This window comes from Lotus japonicus, chromosome 1 (assembly GCF_012489685.1).
Source record: "Lotus japonicus ecotype B-129 chromosome 1, LjGifu_v1.2".
In the NCBI taxonomy this organism is placed as follows: Eukaryota; Viridiplantae; Streptophyta; class Magnoliopsida; order Fabales; family Fabaceae; genus Lotus; species Lotus japonicus.
In genome coordinates, this window is record NC_080041.1 from 109,745,065 (window position 1) to 109,764,870 (window position 19,806).

Consider the following 19,806-nt stretch of genomic DNA (forward strand, 5'->3'; position numbering starts at 1 on the left):
GTCTTTCGCCAGGGATGATTGTCTGTCCCTCGGAGCTTTTTCATCGTGCTCTAGATGTATATATGCTTTATGCTCTATTCCCAGAAATTATTATTGTTGATTGTAGGCAGGGACGTATTTAGGTGGGGGCAGGCAGAGGCCATCGCCCCCCAAGAAATTTGAAATGTTGATCGACTATAGGTATTTTTATATAGAAGATGTTATAACATTTTGTGATACTCATCAAGTTGAAGTTCCTGACATGAAAGCCCCTTATTCTATGAGTAATGATCTTCATAAGAAACAAGATGGAGATATATGGAACATCATTACATGATATATGTATTTTATTCTGCAATTGATTTGCAACTATATAAATTAAATATAAGATTTAATGTAGAGGTTGTGGAACTTCTCATACTTAGTTCAGCTTTAGATCCTAAGGAAAATTTTGAATCATTTGGCAATGAGAAAATTTGTAAGTTTGTTAAGAAGTTTTATGCAGATGATTTTTCCGAGCTAGAAAAGAGAATTTGCCATTCCAACTAAGACATTATCATTCAGATGTTTACCGAGATCCTAATTTAGGAAATATTTTCATTTTATCCGAGTTTTACCAGAAGTTAGTTGAAACTGAAAAAACAACAATATTTCCACTTATTGTTAGATTGTTACGTCTTGTTTTGACACTCTCTTTCAACAGCATCTACAGAGCAATCTTTTAATGCAATGAAAATTGATAGGACTTCGGCTTGGCAACAAAATTGAAGATGATCTTCTCAGAAATTTATTAGTTGTATAGATCGAGAGAGAAATTGCTAAAATATAAAACAACGTAGGGTTGTATTTAAATAATCTTTTATAATTTAAAGTTTATACAATATTCAATGAAGATTTTTTTAGTCTTATATTTTGCCCCCCAACAAGAAAATCCTGGATACGCCCCTGATTGTAGGTCTATTGTTGTTTCCGATCTTGAAGAGGTTCCTGCTGCCCTGCGTTCAGAGGTTGCTTCCATATGGGATGGTGGGTATGTATCCGTGAGGATGGAAAGGCTTGATGTGTCCCCCTTGTGATACATCGTTGCCATATGCTTTACAACTCTGGGGTCGTCCTAGAGGTAGGCCTAGGAAAGTTGAGAAGAGAGGAAGGAAGAAGAAGAGTCTTGTGATTTCTAGTACTAGGGCTACTTTAGAGGTAAGCGCTGATGTAGGTAGTGGATTCGTAAGGAGGGAACTGATGGGGCACTTAACATAATGAGACAAGCTACTCACATCATCTGCTTATTCACACCCTATATTACTTGATTTATGCTCATAAAACGCTACAAAGCTTGTTCAGGCATCACAGCAAAATGCAGGGTACACTACGAATTGCTCAACAAAAAACATAATATTTCCATACTTCTAGAAAAATTGGATTGATCCTGTAATTCTAGTAGCGAATTCCAATACAAGTTCACCAAATTCCAAAAAAAAAAACTTACAGTATAGACTAATACACTATACAATCAACTTCTCATCATAGTGTCGTATTTGTTGTCAAATTATCAAAACCAATCATCAATCTTTATCAATTTAAAGTAACATCAAGTGATCACTAACATAAAAGTCCCCGAAGATTAGCTCAAGTAATAAGAGCTAGAGGACATAACGGTGTGGGAAGGTGAAGGGTTCAGGGTTTGAACCCTGAGGAGGACTAATTTACTAACATTATTAACAACTAACATTCGCCTATAAAAAACCAACATCATAAAAAAATATAAAAAATTAGAAGTTATAACAAAAGTTAGTGAAAATATAGTAGATTTTTTTTTCTTCTTTTTTAAGAAATTGCGGATCGTGCGGGTTGGCCCACCCCTGCGGCGGGTTAGCCCGCCAAACACGCGAGTTGTGTGGGGTGCGAGCTCATATTTGGTAGACCGCCCTGCCTATTTTTTGCGGGCCACGTGTTGAGTCCGCTTTGACACCCCTACCTCCAACCAACACATATGTGACTTTCCGTAATATTAGTTCTATTATCCACATGTATACGCCATTAATATTGTCTTTAATTAAAAAGAATAATAATTCAACCAATTTCTTGTCTTTAACAAGTGGTGATTCTTTTACTATGCATGTGTGTCAACGAGAGCTTTCTTCTTTAAACTGATTCGCGTGACTCATTTTATTGTAAAGCATTTTAATATGAATATTTCAATGCCTATATGTTTGTCTGACCATGATTGTGTTAAGGTTTTGTGTTAGATTATATGTGTCTGAATCATTATGTTGAGCTACTATTTGTTTATGCAAGCCTTTTAGTTTAAAAATATTTTGAACTTTAAGTTTATCTTTTCTTAACTTTTCATTGAACATATATGTTTGGAAAATCATGTTTATCATTTCTCTTATGTTTATGTGAAGATGACTTATAAAAGTATTAAGATGGAAGTTGCCCTTGAAAAACATAATAGAAGTTATGAAGTTGTTGGAGTTTCTATTTTCAATAAAAGGAATTAAAGAGATAATATGAGCAAGTTATACTTTTTTGAAAAATTAACTATTACCTCCGTTTTAGTTTATCAAGTAGAGGTAAAATGTGTATTATGTTTTATATTATGACTTTTTTTCTCTCTTTATCATAATATTTTGTTGGGAAAAGGTTATCACTTGTAAATAGCAAATGCTTCTATATATATTTCATATAACTTTATTATGTAAGCAAGTATCTGATATGCATGCCCATATTTTGTTATACTTTATATATATAACTATTGTTTTTGTAATTTGATATTTTCGTAAGTTTACCCTAGATGATCAGAAAATAAAAAATTGGTCTCTCAATACTTAAATGAGAAATACAATATGATGTCTCTCAACTTCATATTTGTATTTATAATTTAAGTATTGAGTGATTGAGTTTTTTGTTCTCTGACCATCAAGAGTAAACTTAAGCCAAAACCAAATTGTAGAAACAATAGTTTTATAGAGCATAACAAATTATGGGCATGAACAAGGGATGCTTTCTTACATACTAAAGTTATACACAATTAATATAAAAACATTTGCTATTTATAAATGATAAGTTTATTCCAACAATAAATTAGATAAAGGGAAAAAAAAGTCATAATATCAAACATGGTACACATTTAACCTCCCCTTAAGAACTAAAATGAAGGTAACAATTAATTTTTGAAAAATTATAACTCACATTATCTCTTTTATTGGTTTCATTGAAACTCCAACAACTTTATAACTTCTTAATATGTTCTCCAAGACCAACTTCCACCTTAAGACCTCTCAAATCCTTCTTCATATAAACATAAGAGCAAAAGACAAACATGATTTCCTAAACATACATTTTCAATGAAAAGTTAACAAAATTAACTCCTAGATCGGGATATTTCTAAACCAAAAGGCTTATACAAAGAAATAGAACCTCAATAAGATCATTAGGTGGCATAAAATCTAACACAAAACTTTAAAATCATCATGGTCAGACATAGGCAATGAAATATTCATATTAAAATACTTTGCAATAAAAACCGTCACACAGATCAATTCAAAGAAAGCCCTTGTTGGCACATCTGCAGTCAAATAATCACCCAATTGTTAAAGACGGACAATTAATTCAATTTTTATTCATCAAAGACAATATTACAAAGGTAGATGGTAGAAGTAATATTAAAGGATAGTCTCATCTGTATTTGGTGGAGGCACTGAAAATATCATCTTCTATGCTTTGTACCACCACTAAGTGGATCTGTTGCCCCCAACTTAGGTGAGAAAATGACCCTCCTCACAACATTATTCCTGCAGGGAAAAAAGTTCATTGAAATAAAGAAACAAAAAAACATACACACACACACACTCATGAAATGCACAAAAAAACTATTATTCATACTTTTCAGATGGGGTTGCTCGCAAAGCAACATCAAATGCTTGAATGGTGCTGCCTAGATCACCTCATCTATGCAGGTGGCTCATACCGCATTCAGAAGGAGCGATCAAGAATATGGTGCAAAAAAAAAGACTAAGCATATATAGTCTTCAAATTTGATATTTGGAAGAGTAAATAAAGGAGTTGAGTAGGGGCTTAGCGTTCAAGCGGTTCTGGTTAAGGCAACAATTTTTAGAATTTTGGCGAGACACAAGGGTTTTGACTGATAAAAAACGAAGCATTTAGGATTTCAGAAAGACTCGATTATGTTTGTTTTAGATGTGAGGCATTGGTTGTGAGAGAGCGTACATATTTATATACACATTTGTGGTTTTAAAGATAAGAACAAATGCAAAGATGAATTGGATTGATGTCAGAATACTTTAAAGATAAGAACAAATGCAAAGATGAGTTGGATTGATGTCATAATACACGTAACTTTATTTCATAATTATTTTACCTATTTAATAATATAGTAAACTACATTATTTGCATTTAAAGTTTTAGACTATAATAATAATGAATTAATATCATTTTTAAGTGATATTTAAGTACACATAAATAGATATAGAAAATAATTGTAATACTCAATATTTAAATTGTATGAAAGTTTTATTAATAAATAACAAAAAAAAACAATAAAAATAATTTACTTTTTATAATAATAATCATAATTTATTTAAGATATTAGCTGAAATGTTTATTGATTATTTTTTTATTAATAATATAGTAGTATCAATAAATTATTTTAAAATATTTTTTAGATATAAAGATAAACAATTAACATTATCTTTAAGCAATTTAATAGTTTTTAAAGTAATTCTAATACTTAGTAGAACGAAAATATATAGAAAATCATTTCATAGTTGTTATAAAATCATGTAACTTTATAAATATAATTGGTAAATTATGTGGTACCCTCAAATTGTTTTGGGTATGGTACCCCATTAAGTAATTCTATAGATTATTATCATGTTATTCAAGGTAAATACTACATCTTTATATTTTACTTTACTTGTCAATTAACTTCATCTCATGAAATTCATTTTTTGATGAAAAAATTACGAGTGGTGGAACGAATAATAGTGATGGAGATGCGCGTAAAATGACAATGGTTGATGGATGCACAAAGCTTAGAAAACACAAATTTCAAATCTCATGTCCCTAAGAATGGAACGCTGCATTACTACGTACGATAGAACACAATCAAAATTTTAACTGGTACATGAGTCTTTATTGTTGAACCCCTCCATTTTGGGTACCACACCTTAGTCTAACTTAAGGTACCACGACAAGCACCAATATAATTTACTTATTTTCAATTAATTTTCTCCAGTTATGACCCAATAGTAGTGCCATCTTGAAATAATTATAATATTTAATATTTTAATTCTATTCAACTAGTTACAATATATTTTATTGTCCTAATGTCAATAATATATAGATATATACTAATCAACTTGTATATTTAATATTTTGACTAGATATAATTTTTCATTTAAGATTTAATATATTAAAAGTAACAATAACATGGAATGTACTCAAAATCTTAACTTTTACTAATATATGCAAAAATTTGTTTCAATCTTTCATATTTTAATTACATGTAAGTAGTTTATTACTTAATAATGATTAAACTTGATAAGTATCATTAAGTGCATTTATAGTTTTTCACATAAATGATTATTAATTAATATTATCATAAAATTCAAGTGCATAAAATTTGATATATTTGATAATGAAAATCTCCAACCATCCACCGGATAAAACAATCTCCTAACCATCCTATAATAGAAGCAACAAAAACCACCATGATCCAGAGAGAAAAAGCCAAAAGGAAGCAAAAGATACAAAACTAAAGACCTATACCAAAACCAATACCAAAAATCAAGAGACTCTAACACTCAAGGCTGCCACCACTCCTTCATTTTATTTTCCAGGTCACAGATAGTCATCTCGTCCTGACTGTAACACGTCAAGCCCACAGATTTACCAACAAGCCATGCCTTCTTGACCCGCGTCCCGTAACCACCACCAAGAGCACTTCCTGGAACCAACGAAGTAGAAGGAACCGAGGGCGTGATCGCACCAAAGGCACAACTGCCACCATCGACCGCAACAAAATCCATACATGTGACCGGGGGCACCTAGTTGGGGTTGCGACTTCTCTTGACCTTTATAGGATACCTTCTCTCATGAGGAAGAGAAGAAAAATAGACCTCAGGCCATTCACCCTTCTTAGAGATGTAGCCACCAATAGGAGAAGCAACCTCTGAAAGCGAAACGTCAAACCCCTATACAACTCTAGCCACAATGTAATGCAGCGCCCCGAAACAAGAGAAGAAGAGCCCACAACCAGCAACCACTCAAGCAAAAAATAAATGGGTACTTCATATGAAACATGGCAATGGAAACCCAGGTCTCCAAACCAAGCCTAGAGAATAGAGAAATTACCTACGAACCAAGACGGTACAGGAAGTTGAAGATCTCTGTGCTTCTCCCTTTCCACCGCCAAAGCTCGGCTTTCGACAAAATCGAGCTCCTCCTCGGCCATGTCGCCATCTGCAAACAAATATTTAGTCACCATGAGAAAGATCTCTAAGACCCTAAAATGATGACTTCAGTAAGAGAACTTCCACCGAAACCCTTGGTCTCATATCAAAAAAGTAAAATTTTGCCTCGATCAACTTTTCCTCTATCGATGAAGATAAGGACTCATTAATAATTGACGACTTCCCCACCAAAATATCCCTCCAATTCAAAAACATCAAACTTAGCCCTCTTAATATATTATACACTCAGGCTATTAAATGGGACTACTGTGTGATGAAAAAGAATTATATAGAAAAAAAATATAGAAGTGTTTATTCTTAATTATTCATGTCAACCAAGATATGAGATAGTTAAGCTATTTCAAACACGGTATTAAATAATGATTTACCCTTTTTTTTTAAAGCATTTTTTTCTTAAAAGGAGAAGTTTGGTCAAACATCTAAACTAAGTGAGTTCATGTCATGATTCAACACTTGTTTCTTAAGTAAGTGGTTGAATGTTCGATTCACAACTTTTTGTGTAGGGATAGCAATGGAACCCGCACCCGTAGGTACCCGCCCAAACTCGTTCTGATTTGACGGGTAAAATCCAATATAATTAGGTTTGGGTTCAGATTTGGTATTGATGGTACTCGCACCCGAACCCACTCAATATATATAGAATTATAAAATTACTATTATATACATATACATATATATATATATATATATATATATATATATATATACACGTGTGGGTACATATATATTATATTAATGATTAACTAATCATGTAAAGTCCTGCATATAAGAGTTTGTAACCCTAAATATATACTCCTATTATTATGGTATATTAATTGAGTATTGGTTTATTCTATTTTTTTTATATACAAAACTTAGTGGGTTCTATTTCTCAATCTATTAACAATTCGATCATAGTAAGGTGCCATGTTTTTTTGCAAAATGCAATTAAACGCTTTGTCTGCAACAAAATAACATAAGTTGCGCTTTATTTTGTAAAAACTATCTATGCATCGAGTAAGGTTAGTATGTGGGTCTAAGGCTACAATGGGTTTGGGCAAACCCGAAATCTGATGGGTTGAGTTTGGGTTCGGGAAAGGTAAAACCCGACCCGGTCCATTGTCATCCTTATTTTTGTGGAGAAAAAAAAAACTCATTGACTAACCTTTATCACTTGGTGCGCTGACCATCGTGGAACGGCAAATTAGTTTCATGACTATTAGGTGTGAGGATAGCTTGAACCAGAAAAAAAAACACCATTTAAAAGACTATTCAAAAATCAGTGTATTCTTTACGAAGAAAAAGTAGGTTGTCAAAAACCAGTTTTTAGAGCTTTTCTCAAAGCTTCTTTTTTTTTTTTTGGTAAACTTAAAGCTTCTTATCTAACCAAAACTGTCATAACCCAAAGCACGTGTTTTTGTCCATTGTCCCAAAACAATTAATTTGGTCCTCTATGTCCAAGAAAAAGGTGGGTATAGTAGCTGATCACGCCGGCCCAGTGTGCACCAGTCCACATTGGCCATTTAGGATGTCAACCGATAGTCCATTTAGCAACTTCAAGCACACATGTCTTTTTTTGAAGAAAAAAAAAACGTGATTTCGAATTTTGAATCATTCACGCATGTCTTTCTATTTTTGCGTTTCATTTTCATTCATTTTTTTTTTCTATTTCTCCTTTTTCTATCACATTATCTATTATCCTTTATTTCTCTTTCATTTCTTCCTTAACTCTAATTTCTTCATGAACTCCCTTGGTGGAAGGGTGAATAAACACCTTTTTAGAAAATGGATAAGTCTCATCAAGGCCGGCCTAACAATACATGAGGCCTAAAGCAAATTTTTTAAGTGAGGCATTTTTAAATTAGTATTAATTATTAATGTTTGGTTTTTTGGGGTCTTTTTACTTAGTAATAAAAAAATTTGAGGCCTATTTTACTTAGTAAAAAATAACTTTTTTTTGGAGGTCTAAAGCCCTTGCTTGGGTGGCTTCACCCTTGGGCCGGCCCTGAGTCTCATAAGCCGGTTTATTTTGGTACTCACTCAAAATGGAAATATTTTGTTTTGATTTATCATGATTTCTTTAGTGGTTAATATTTTACATATGTAACTCGATCATTTACAGTATAAATAATGAACTGAAGGCTACTCAACCTAATTATATTCAAAGGTACAAGAGCAATGTTCTAAACTTCTAATAAAGTAACAAATTTTTAATTTATTTTTATTGACATGCAAACCTGGGGAAGAAATCTATTTAACACGTCTTTTTATTATAATTTTTTCATTTTGCTTCAAAACAAATTTATCCAAAAGAAATGAAAAACTGAAAGCCAGACAAATTAAATTTCTTAAGTACACACAAAGTATGCATCAATAAACACAAAGAAAACCACAAGCAGGTGCAGTCACCCCACAAGCACCATCAGCAATAGCAAATCATTCATCACTCAATGAGCAGCATTCTCCTTATCCTTGGTGCCTTCCTCCTCAGTCTTTGGATGATATCCTGGAATCTTCTCTTTGATCTTCTCTAAGATACCTTTCTTCTCAGCTCCTTCATGAGGAGTACTTGTCGTCTCTGAAACAGATGGTGGTGGTGGTGGTGGAGAAGTGGTGGCTTCCTCTGTAGTCTTCTTACCATGCCCTGGTAGCTTCTCCTTGATTTTGTCAAGGAACCCCTTCTTTTCCTCAGCGTGTGCAGGATCAACCTCAACCGGAACACTCGTGTTCTCATCTGTACTCTTCACCTCTTTCTTTTCCTTCTTCTTCTTTTTCTTCTTCTCCTCTCCCTCTTTTCCTTCTTCCTCATCGCTTGACTGCAAACAAACATATATATAAATATAAATCATCACCATTCAACTAAAAGAAATTAATTTAACACCTTAGTGTTTGTTTGTAAAATACTAAATAGTCTAAATCAATTGAAAATTAAAGTTTATCTAGTAACTGCTTCTGAGTTTCAAAATTGTTACGAAGTTGATTCAAACATGTTATCATATATTATTCTTGCATGAATTAAAAAGTAAAATTGAAAATGAGAAAAGAAACATACAGAGCTAGAGCTGCTGTCAGATCGGTGAAGCTTCTCCAAGAGGGTGCTGTGCTTCTTCTCTCCTTCATGATCAACCTCTTCTTTCTTCTTCTCAGGTTCCTCAGACACTTTGACCTTCTCAAACTCGGTGACTATCACCTCCTCTTGAGGCTTCTCTTCCTCCTTCTTCTTACCAAGAAAATCAAAGACACCCCTGTCCTGGGTCTCCACCTCAGTGGTACCACTCTCATACTTGTTCTGGTTCTCCTCTGCCATGATGGTGGATCACTTACTTATAACGAAAATGAACAAACTAATGAAACTGATCAGAACACTTGTGTGTAGTAAGTATGCAAGTTTTTGAGATAGATGAGATGGATTGGATGAGTTGGAAGTGGAAGAGTGAGATGGCATTTATACTTCACAGGACGCGCATTCCCCGCGAGTACGAACATAAAAAAAAGCTAAGTATCCGACGTGTGGATCAAGTTAACAAATCTCGAATAATTGAGTTCTGCCACGCTCTTTCCTTCACTCGCTGCAATGACAACTCATAAAGTAAGCAATGTTAACGATGGAGTGTGGCGCGTTGCATAGGATGCGACGGTGGAAAAGTAAAGTAAGGGGTGGAAAAAGATGAGGGAGACACGGTGTTGTAGTAAAGTAAAGTAAAGTAATGAGGGATCTTAATGACTTAATGTAACCAATGAGAACTTGGACACGTGTTGCGGGTCCCAAAAATGTCGGTTTTATAATCGATGACAGATGAAATAATGCATTTTATAATTATTATCTCATTGAAGGTCGGTGAGTGTGTGGTGGGGGGTGTTCAGTTACGTCCCTGGGATGAAGAGCGTAGATCAGTTTATGTCGACAATTGGTCAGAGTGGGACGTTGATCTTAGCTGCTTAATGTCATCTTTTGTCGTTTCATACACAAGTTTATTTGCCGACTTGCCGTGGGGTGGGTATCACGATCATGTCTATTCAAATGGAAAGGTTCTACATAGTTCTGTTTGTGTCCATTCAAATGGTTCTACATAGTTTTGTTTGAGGACTATGCCAGTTATAACTGTATATTAGACGGACTATAAGGTTACTGATCAAAATTTAAATGAAAGTGGTGGACTGGTGGTTGTAGTTCTCAATCCATTTATACTTAACACAAGTAGATCATATAGAATGTGATTACAATCATCCATTTGTCAGATAAGTAGATAAGAATGAATTGACATTATATACTAATACATCAATTATTAAAGATATACTTGAAGGGTACTACAACCTACTCATTTGAAAGAGTACAGGATCATCATCCTCAATTAGATCATTTTTATTGGTACAATATGAAACATGTTAAAAAAATAGCAACAAAGAAACCAAAGCTATTCTCTGCAGAAGATAACTCTTGAAACATATCATCTAATTAGGAGCGAAGGTAATCATCTATTTTTGGATGATTGTCTTGTCCCACACTTCATAGTTTCCAATTTGACCATATAGGTTGCACATTGGTTAGGTTTGCTTCCCTATCCACAACCCAATTCTAGAACAGATAACTGTTGCATACTTGTGTTCATGATAACACCAAAATTTTATATTTTGAGCAGGTAGACACCAATTTGAATACTATATGCTTACTTTATAAATTATTAAAACAAAATAAAAATATGATTTGCAAATACTACTAAAAACAAGCCAACTATTGGTATCAAATGATACTGGAATGAAAACTGTTGGCTCGCCTGGGTTATTATTCGCGTGGAGCGCTATAGAAAGTCTAGATGCCAGGATTGCATATATCAGTACAAAGAAAGAATAAAAGTGTCTACTGCTAGCTAGTAAATAAGTCAGGATAATTTACAATAGTCCAAGTAAGAACAGGGACTAGAAGAGGAGATACAGAATCTACATTATATAATTACAGAAAATGAAAAACACCCTCCACTTTCAAAGGAAGCAGGATGGATACTCAAACCAAAAGGACATGACAAACATATTTAGATCAGTCTCTTCCATGAAAGTAGAGAAAGACTAGTTTATATTAGATAACATTGATTTGTCTCTGTTTGTTCTGCCGCTACCTGGGATTAGAAATCAAGGTCTCGAGTACCTTCATTATAGATCTACCTCATTTTATGCCTTATATACTACTATCACACTATTGCCTTCGACGGCGTTTTGTATCCACCTGCAATACCAGGCAAGGCATAAATGTAAAGGTATCAACTAAGTTTTACATACTTCAATGGACATGATAGTAAATTACAAAAAAAATTGAACATTGTTCTAAAATTTGCATTAACCTGGAAGAACCATAAGTTAACCATTGAAACATTTGAGTTTCCTTCAAGCATGTTTGTCATAATTAGGCTTTTGTTATTCATTGAAATAAATTTTCATTCAAAAGGACCATTCATATTCATGAACTTTCGGAACATGGATGTGCATGGTGTCATTTTATACGAACACAGATTCTCATACTGAAGAAGTAAACCCCTGTATAAAATGAACTAGCTGAAAATCTAAAGAGTAATGAAGATATAATCATATAACAATTGAATAAGAATTAACAAATCAATAAATAATAGATGAAGATATGAACTGTCTCCAACGCTAGGGAAATTCAACTCAAATGGCAAGAAGTGCTGTGCACAAACTCAGACAAACAAACAACCTAAATAGAAATACCTTTGTATCTGATCTCGTAGCAGAATGAGAATTTTGCAAACTTTTTTGACCTTCAGCAGAACAACCTTCACAATAAAAGTGGTCAAGTCTTTCAGCTTCCTCCACAGTCATGTCTATACACGCAGGATGGAACCTGAATAATATAATAAAAAGCTGAAGACTGCATCCCCTCAAATCCTCTTTAATAAAGGTACTGAAACCACAAATCTTCCATTTATCAAGATTAAGCCAACAAATGAATAGCCTCAAGATAGATTTCCCAATAAAATGGCTTTTTAATAACCTTACAAATAGATGGTGTTTCAAATAAACATAAGTAAAAAATATCTGACATTCACAAAGCAGGCCTTCAGTAGTTTTATAGCAAGAATAGCCATATTTGCAAGATGATTAACAACAATGATGGGGAAGCAGAAATTGCTAAGAATAAAATTGATGTTCTCATTTTTTAAGGATTAAGCTTTGAGGATTTTGATTCAGTTGTTTCAGGAACACATAGTTAAGAAATATATTAATAATTTGGGATAGCCATGAAACTATGTAAGTCAATTTCATCATTCCACAGTGTATTAAAGCTATTCCTTACTTAGTCTGTGTATGTGCTACTACTTGAATTGCCACCAGAATAATTACACAGAAGATTCCCCTCCCGGAATCAGAATGAGGGATTAGATCCCAAAAGAAATCTTCTTCTATCACATTAGGTCTTCAATTTCATTCTTTATATTTCTGTTCAAGCATATTTAAAAAATTAACTTAAAAAAATATTTTTCGGACCTCAGAGATAAGCCATGAATTCAAGTGCCATTGCAACTATAAATGCAAATGCGTGAGAGCAACCCTAAAGTAGAATAGTGAATCCAAATGTATGATTTATTTTATTTTATTTTGTTCGAATTTTCAAAAAAAAAAAGATAAAATTTCTGAAACAAAGTAATTTTGGTAACTATCTGCATTAGATAATCATAATAAGGAAAGAAATAAATGAGACACCTGACCAGTGAGAAAATACATGTCATGCCAAATTAAGAGCATTCATGTCATTCTCTTTATTCAAGTGGGCCTTTCATTCTTTATCTTTTAGATTTCATCTTAAAATGCCAATTGCATCAATTTTACATGAGAAATAAATTCTCCAATCTGCAGATTGAACATAATTCATCCTTGGATCTGACTTCATCAGTGCTTGCATTGGCACGATATATATGTCAGGGCTCCAATCTCCATATTAATGCATATTTTAATACCTACAAAACTGAATAACATGACCACCTAAAAGAATTGCTTTCATTACGTTCCACCTGAAGTACTTATACGGTCATGAAAAATGACAACTTGACATAATCAAAAGAAACTTAGTTCTCTTCAATTACATTCTAGAGGACACAAACCAAACAAGCATAGTTACACAACATTTAAATGCATGCAGCACAAACAATAGTAAGCAGAATAATGAAAAGATGGACGGGGCATTAACCTAAAGTAGTGTATATAAGAATCAAATAAACCAGAACAACAACGCACTAATGCGAAAATAGTTACACATTCTAGCTGCTATGGATTATTGTAGCATTCATTAAGCAACACCAGGACCCAGGCACCAAAAATGTCAATGGAAGGAATAGTCTAAGTAAACTGGAGAGTCTTACACAAGAAATATAATGCTTGTAATTGTATGGTTAATGCTGACTTAAAATACTTGTGTATTCTTCACATGAAACCAGAAGAAAAGGAGTAAAACATGAATAAAAAACTGAAATTTAAAATGAAATCCAATCAGGATGAAGCAAAATATCAACAGAGCGGGACACGTTAGAGTCCAGATATCAAGCAGATCCTGGAACATAAAACAAAACAAGAGAGCAGAAAACAGATATATAAGAAATAATATTCAACTTACCAATCACTGCACCCCTCACACTGGACCATTAGATCATCAGGATTGTACGGCATCTCACATTTACAATACCTGTAATCAAAATTATAAACAACAAACATTACATGGCAGCATCTAGATATGGATCACAAAGCTTCTCAATTCTAGTAGCATGTGTGACCTGGCAATAGAAACCGAACGAGCGCAATCATTAAACATAACACAGTCTAATAGCATGTTTTGGTTTCATGATTTACACATCATCCAAGACACATTTACTCTAATGCTAAGCTAAGACTTGTAGCTTGATTCTCATTCTAGTGCATTTCACTTAGAACCAAACCTAGTAACATACTACAAATTAATAGCTGGTAATTAGGTTCTGAACAAAATGAAGATTAATCAAGCGAAATTCCATTCCAACACAAAATTCAACTAGATATTCAAATTCAGCACAGCAGAGAAACAAGAACGGATCGTGAAACTCACACGGCAACACGATCAGGATTGAAGGCGCCGGTGGAGGAATTATACTCAAAACGGCAGAAGAAATCTTCATTCCCAACGGCATCGAGCTTAGTATAGCTCTTGAAACTGTGGACCGTACACTTGGCTTCAATAGTGTCGGCGCTCTGAAAATCAAGGTGATCGGAGAGGAAAACCTCCTTGGAGCCGTGAAACTGACGGCGGCCGCCGATTGATTCCTCCGGACGGTAGTACCAGCGGACGTGAACCTTGACGTTGGCGCCTCGGGAATCAGCTTCGATCCGCTCGATCCTAGCCACATACGACGATTTCCCCGGCTCAGAAGGTCGCATAAGCACGCAATCGCCCGCTGAAACAAAAAAAAACGGAAAATCAAAAATCAAACCGAGGGAGCAGAAAAAGAAAATCCATCAATAATTTTCCCGAGAAAACTGAATTTTCCCGGGAAAAGAAGTGAGGGGGAATTTACGTCTAACGGTTTTGTTGATGTGTTTGACTGTGAATGAATCTAGGGTTCGTCTCGGAGGCTTCGGTTTAGCCATGGAAGTAACAAACATACACACACGGGGAAGAAGGTTGAGAGTGGAAAAAATAAAATTTACAGTAAAAATAAATAAATAGCTTTATTTTATTTTTTTAATGAATATTTAAAGTTTATTTTTCGGTGCTTCGCCGAACACAGTGAAACTGCGTGTGTGTTTATTTATGGTATGCAAAAGTGGACAAAGAACTTTGAGTGGAAATGGAAAGTGGTGAAGATGAGGAATGGCAAGATTGTAATTAAATGGGGTTGTAGGGGCTTTGTTTGCTTGATGGACGTGCGTTACACATCAGAGAAGCGTGGGTGTTTCCGGTAAGTTTGGTGGTGTATTCCGATTCGGGCTTAGCTTAGCAGGTGTGCTTTCCAGTTTTGCTTCGCCATTCTGAATGCCAAATGTCTACTACTCTACTTTAAGATATTGACCTCTTTGATTCTTCCTTATCGAAGTGTTTATTAAAATGATTAAAATATATGAGTGAGTTTATATTAGTCTCTCAAAAATGAATTTTATAGCTTGCGATTTTTTTAAAATATTTTATTTGAACTAAGTCCTACTATTTAAAATACTTTTTTTTAATACATGGGAATGCTAACAACAGGAAACGAAGGAATTGTATTCCATCATTGATACTTGACAATGTATGTATATACAAGGGAGAGTTGATTAAACAATAAAATCTAAATCTAATTATATGTGTAATTATATAGGTAAATAAAAAAAGAATATTACAACCTAATATTCTATTATATTCTAACAGAGTGAATCAAGTGGTGAATTTATGTCTTTTTAATTTGAAGGGAGAGAAGAGGGAGAAGGTGGAGGTTGAAGAGGTCGTAAAGGTGATGGAGCCATGCAGTGGCGAATCCAGGACTCCGGGGTCAGGGGGTTTTCAAATGAACACATTGGTAAAAATATAATTTAAAACAACTTTAATATCTTCATATATCATAAATTATATAAGTCGTAGTTTTTCTCTACGTGATTTCATATTCTGAAACCGTTGAAAACTTACACTAACACTAGCGATCATTTTCTCCCCTCAATCGAGGCAAAACTGAATAAAGTTAAATCTTACATAAAACTTGCAGAAAAATATAAAAGCGACTTTCTCTTATCATTTTACTTGCTAACAAAAATAGCAGGCAAATAAGTAAAAACAGAGGAAAATGTACCCGTCACTTGAAATTATGTATGCAGATATTTATCTATATATGCACATGCATATGTATGTATGATTCATTTTAGTATCACTTTTGACTTCAATAATTATTTATTAGACTTCTAGGGACTGCAATTGAAATTCTATTGTGTTATACTGAATTCATGCTCCTTCGTTCTGTTTATGTTATTGGTTGCCTACAAATGAAATTACCAAGTTTGACAAATCCAGTGGAGATTACATGTGATGATGGTGATTTGAGCACATATTACTTCACATATCCCAATCAGCATTTTGTAAAATATCTTAGTTTAAATTGACCAACAGAGATGAGAAATCTAAACTGAAAACACCAGAAACATATAATATTCTCATTGAACGTTTCCAATTTAGTAAAGATCAGATAAATGAATAAGTCGATTGTTTTCAAGAACTAAGTAACTAACTCGAAACAGAAAAATTGAACAAAGAAAGAAGCATAATTTGAGATTGAACTATTGTGTAGACGATGATCCTGATTGCAGTTCTCACTTCTCAGTTGGGTGAGACTAAGGGTAGCGAGAGAAAGATGGTGAGTGGTTGGGTGCGCGTGTGTGTGAAAGAAAGTGAGAGGAGTAAGTGAGTGTGAGTCTTTGTTGCAAATAGGTGCAAAGCTTGGTCTACTAGTATAGTTTAAAATTTTCAGGGAGTTCAAAAAAATATTATATAGGGGTGTAAATGCAATTTTTTTTTCAGGGGGTTCAGTTGAACCCCCTCAAGCCAATGTAAGTCCGCCCCTGGAGCCATGGATGACATCAGAGGTCGTGTTAATTAGAATTTAAGGAAAAGGAGGAGGAAGAAAATGGATTAAAACTGATGATATTTTTGCGGGCATAAAATGATGTAAAATTTCTACGTGAATAGCTTTAATCTGACTATGATTATCATGTAGGTGTGCGATTAGACAAAAATTAAGTAATGTAAGCATGTGACGTCATAACGACTTATTTCAAATAAAGAAATTTTTTTACGGACTCAAAGATTTGAAAATAAAATTGAGGGACCAATTTATATTCACCCTATATTATTGGGACTAAAAACATACTTAACTCTTACTAAAATAATGCATATTTTACAACAAATTATTAAAAGAGTTTAATTAGTATATATTGTTAATAATGTGGAGATAAAAAATATTGTTAATAATGTAAAGGGCTTTACACAAACCTTCAATCACATCTTTATCCCTTCACTTTTTGGTGCCCACTAGAGTGGGCAACTTTAAAGTTGGTCCACCGGTGGACCATCATCATATGCCGTTGGATCTAAGAATATTTTTTTATTGGATGGTTAGGATTAAATGATGATAAAAAGAATAAAATAGTAAATTACAATCCCTCTTCATCTTCCCCAATCCAGTGTTTTTCCCCAACCTACCGCCATCCACCTGATCAGCGCCGGCCAGGTCACTGCTGCCACCCATTGACCTCACAGCTCCGGCGATTGAAGAAGAAGAAGCTGAAACTTTGAAGGGAGAAGAACTATGATGATGGAGAAAGGGTTGGTTCTCCACCACCACCGCAAATCTGGGTTCATGTTCGTTACAGATCTGGACCGTTTGGGTAGATCTGGGTTCGTTACAGCTCCCCGATGAGAATTACGGATCCGAACGACATGGAATCGAGCAGGTCGAGGTCGGTGCTTGCGGTGGATACACGGCGGTTGAGGCATTGTACGAACGTGGAAGACGCAGAATCTCTTACGACGGTAGAAGAATTCAGATATCCTCAGGAAACAAACGGAACATTTCAGCATCCTGAAGAGCCATGTTCTTAATCGTTTTCAATAGGTAATGATCCCCAACCAGATTCTCACACGCGGCTTGTTGGGTCATCAGCAAACCCATTTCCCAAAACCCTTCATTTTCAACCTCATCTTCTCCATTGGGTTGGGGTATGTCATAATTGAGTTCTATGTCAATCTTGGTCTTGCTGTGAGGACCCTCCGTGAGGACATGCCTCTGATTTTCGTCAAATACCTCAATTATGACATTTACAAGTGAATTTCTCATCTGGGTATTTTAGATTTTAATCTTTTGGATGTTTGTTTGTGCATGTGTGTGTTTTTTTATTGGAATTAAGATTTTTTTATCTGAGGTGGGAAATTAGGTTTTTGATGTTGAATTTGATTGTTTCAGGGATGATGTAACATTCAAAGACCCTTTGAACACGTTTACTGGTATTGAGAAGTATAAATTGATCTTCTGGGCATTGAGGTTTCACGGTACAGTCTTGTTTCATGAGATTGCTTTGGATGTGTATAGGGTAGGCAGCCTTCTGAGAATGAAATACTGATTAGGAGAAGGGAAAGGTAAAGGAAGGAGGAAAAGTCAATATTACCCATTGGTCCACCGGTGGACCACTTTTAAAGTTGCCCACCCTAGTGGGCACCTCAATTTTTTTATTGTTACAATCAAGATAGCATCAAGCTTTAGGCAGTTCCCCTTGATGGTCTTCTGCCTCTGCTAGTTTCTGATAGGACATGTAGGTCTTAGTTTGTTCGTAATGTCGTTTTGTTTTCTCTATTCCACCTTCACCAAAATACGTGTTCATGACATAGCATCAGATATGTAAAGTTGTGTTTATGTTAATTTCTCCAATAACTGTGAAGAAAGACAATGTCGGAAAGGATTAGCCTTGAATCATAGATTTTCATTTCAAATTTCTCAACAGATACCGTACAATGTATGGAAACCGCATAATAATCAACATAAGCATTACACTACACATAGACAACATAAGGATAAAAGAAAGTGATAGCGGGTTTTAAATTGCTTGTGCAGTTGCAACTTGCAGCTGCGTTGCATAATTGCGAATGATGTTAGTTGAAATGGTCGCAATTGCAATCATGATGCAAATCATTCACCTTGGAGCCGCAATTGCGGTTGCGGACTGCAATTTAAAACCCTGCTTAATGGGGATTGACTACCGAATTGAAATTCTAGGCATTGACATAAGGGGGAGTTAATTGGGTGCAACTGGGTGCCCTTCGACATGGATAGGGGTTGAGCACTTCCTTCCTGTGTGAATGCTTCTTCCTTTTCTTTGCATCAGGATGTTCTGGTTTCTTCAAATCCTCCACCGAATGCACGTCTGCTATACAAGCAAATGACCTTGATTTACCCGAATAATACCTTGACAATCCTCTCCTGTTCACACAAACTTAGAATGTAAGAAACCAAAATAACAATAATAATAACAAAGTTACATGTTTTTGCCCATGTCTTGTGAATGAATAATGATCTCTTACTTTTGCGAAAAACTGGTTCCAAGTGAACCCATGTTGAATATCATCTTCTCTATTTCTTGTTCCATTTTGATGACAAAGTACACTAGTTAGAAATGCTGATAGAGAAATTGTGAGATTCTATTGGGTTGATTATATATGAGAAACTGGTGAATCACTATATATAGCATGGGATGAGAAGCATTCGTTAAGGATAAGAGCTGGTTTTGGGTTCAATAAAAATGGGTTGGTTTTGAATCTCTCAAATATATGCATCCATTACCTCTGGTGTGTTAGTGTATATGC

General features: G+C 34.6%; 2 protein-coding genes and 2 long non-coding RNA genes across 5 annotated transcripts; 1 reads left to right on the forward strand and 3 right to left on the reverse strand.

Moving 5' to 3' along the window:
• Nucleotides 1-3,575: 3,575 nt before the first annotated feature.
• On the reverse strand, nt 3,576-4,190 carry LOC130729125 (uncharacterized). The gene is made up of 2 exons (XR_009015898.1): nt 3,865-4,190; nt 3,576-3,773 (listed from the first exon to the last, which is right to left on the reverse strand). It is a non-coding gene; the product is annotated as an uncharacterized LOC130729125 (long non-coding RNA).
• Nucleotides 4,191-8,641: 4,451 nt separating this feature from the next.
• Nucleotides 8,642-10,108, reverse strand: LOC130729127 (phosphoprotein ECPP44-like). The gene is made up of 2 exons (XM_057580758.1): nt 9,505-10,108; nt 8,642-9,268 (listed from the first exon to the last, which is right to left on the reverse strand). The coding sequence occupies exons 1-2, from the start codon at nt 9,757-9,759 to the stop codon at nt 8,900-8,902; spliced, it is 624 nt and encodes a 207-aa protein (XP_057436741.1). The 5' UTR covers nt 9,760-10,108; the 3' UTR covers nt 8,642-8,899.
• Nucleotides 10,109-11,256: 1,148 nt separating this feature from the next.
• On the reverse strand, nt 11,257-15,390 carry LOC130729126 (chromatin remodeling protein SHL-like). 2 transcript variants are annotated; one of them, XM_057580756.1, is made up of 5 exons: nt 15,005-15,390; nt 14,539-14,884; nt 14,074-14,142; nt 12,174-12,366; nt 11,257-11,673 (listed from the first exon to the last, which is right to left on the reverse strand). In XM_057580756.1, exons 1-5 carry the CDS (start codon nt 15,090-15,092, stop codon nt 11,644-11,646), a joined length of 726 nt encoding a protein of 241 aa, XP_057436739.1. In that variant the 5' UTR covers nt 15,093-15,390; the 3' UTR covers nt 11,257-11,643. The 2 variants fall into 2 exon arrangements, with proteins under 2 accessions (XP_057436739.1, XP_057436740.1); XM_057580757.1 differs by having other exon boundaries at nt 12,174-12,306; nt 15,005-15,232.
• A 2,013-nt stretch (nt 15,391-17,403) lies between these two features.
• Nucleotides 17,404-18,940, forward strand: LOC130729130 (uncharacterized). Its single transcript, XR_009015899.1, has 2 exons — nt 17,404-18,064; nt 18,413-18,940. It is a non-coding gene; the product is annotated as an uncharacterized LOC130729130 (long non-coding RNA).
• Nucleotides 18,941-19,806: the final 866 nt, after the last annotated feature.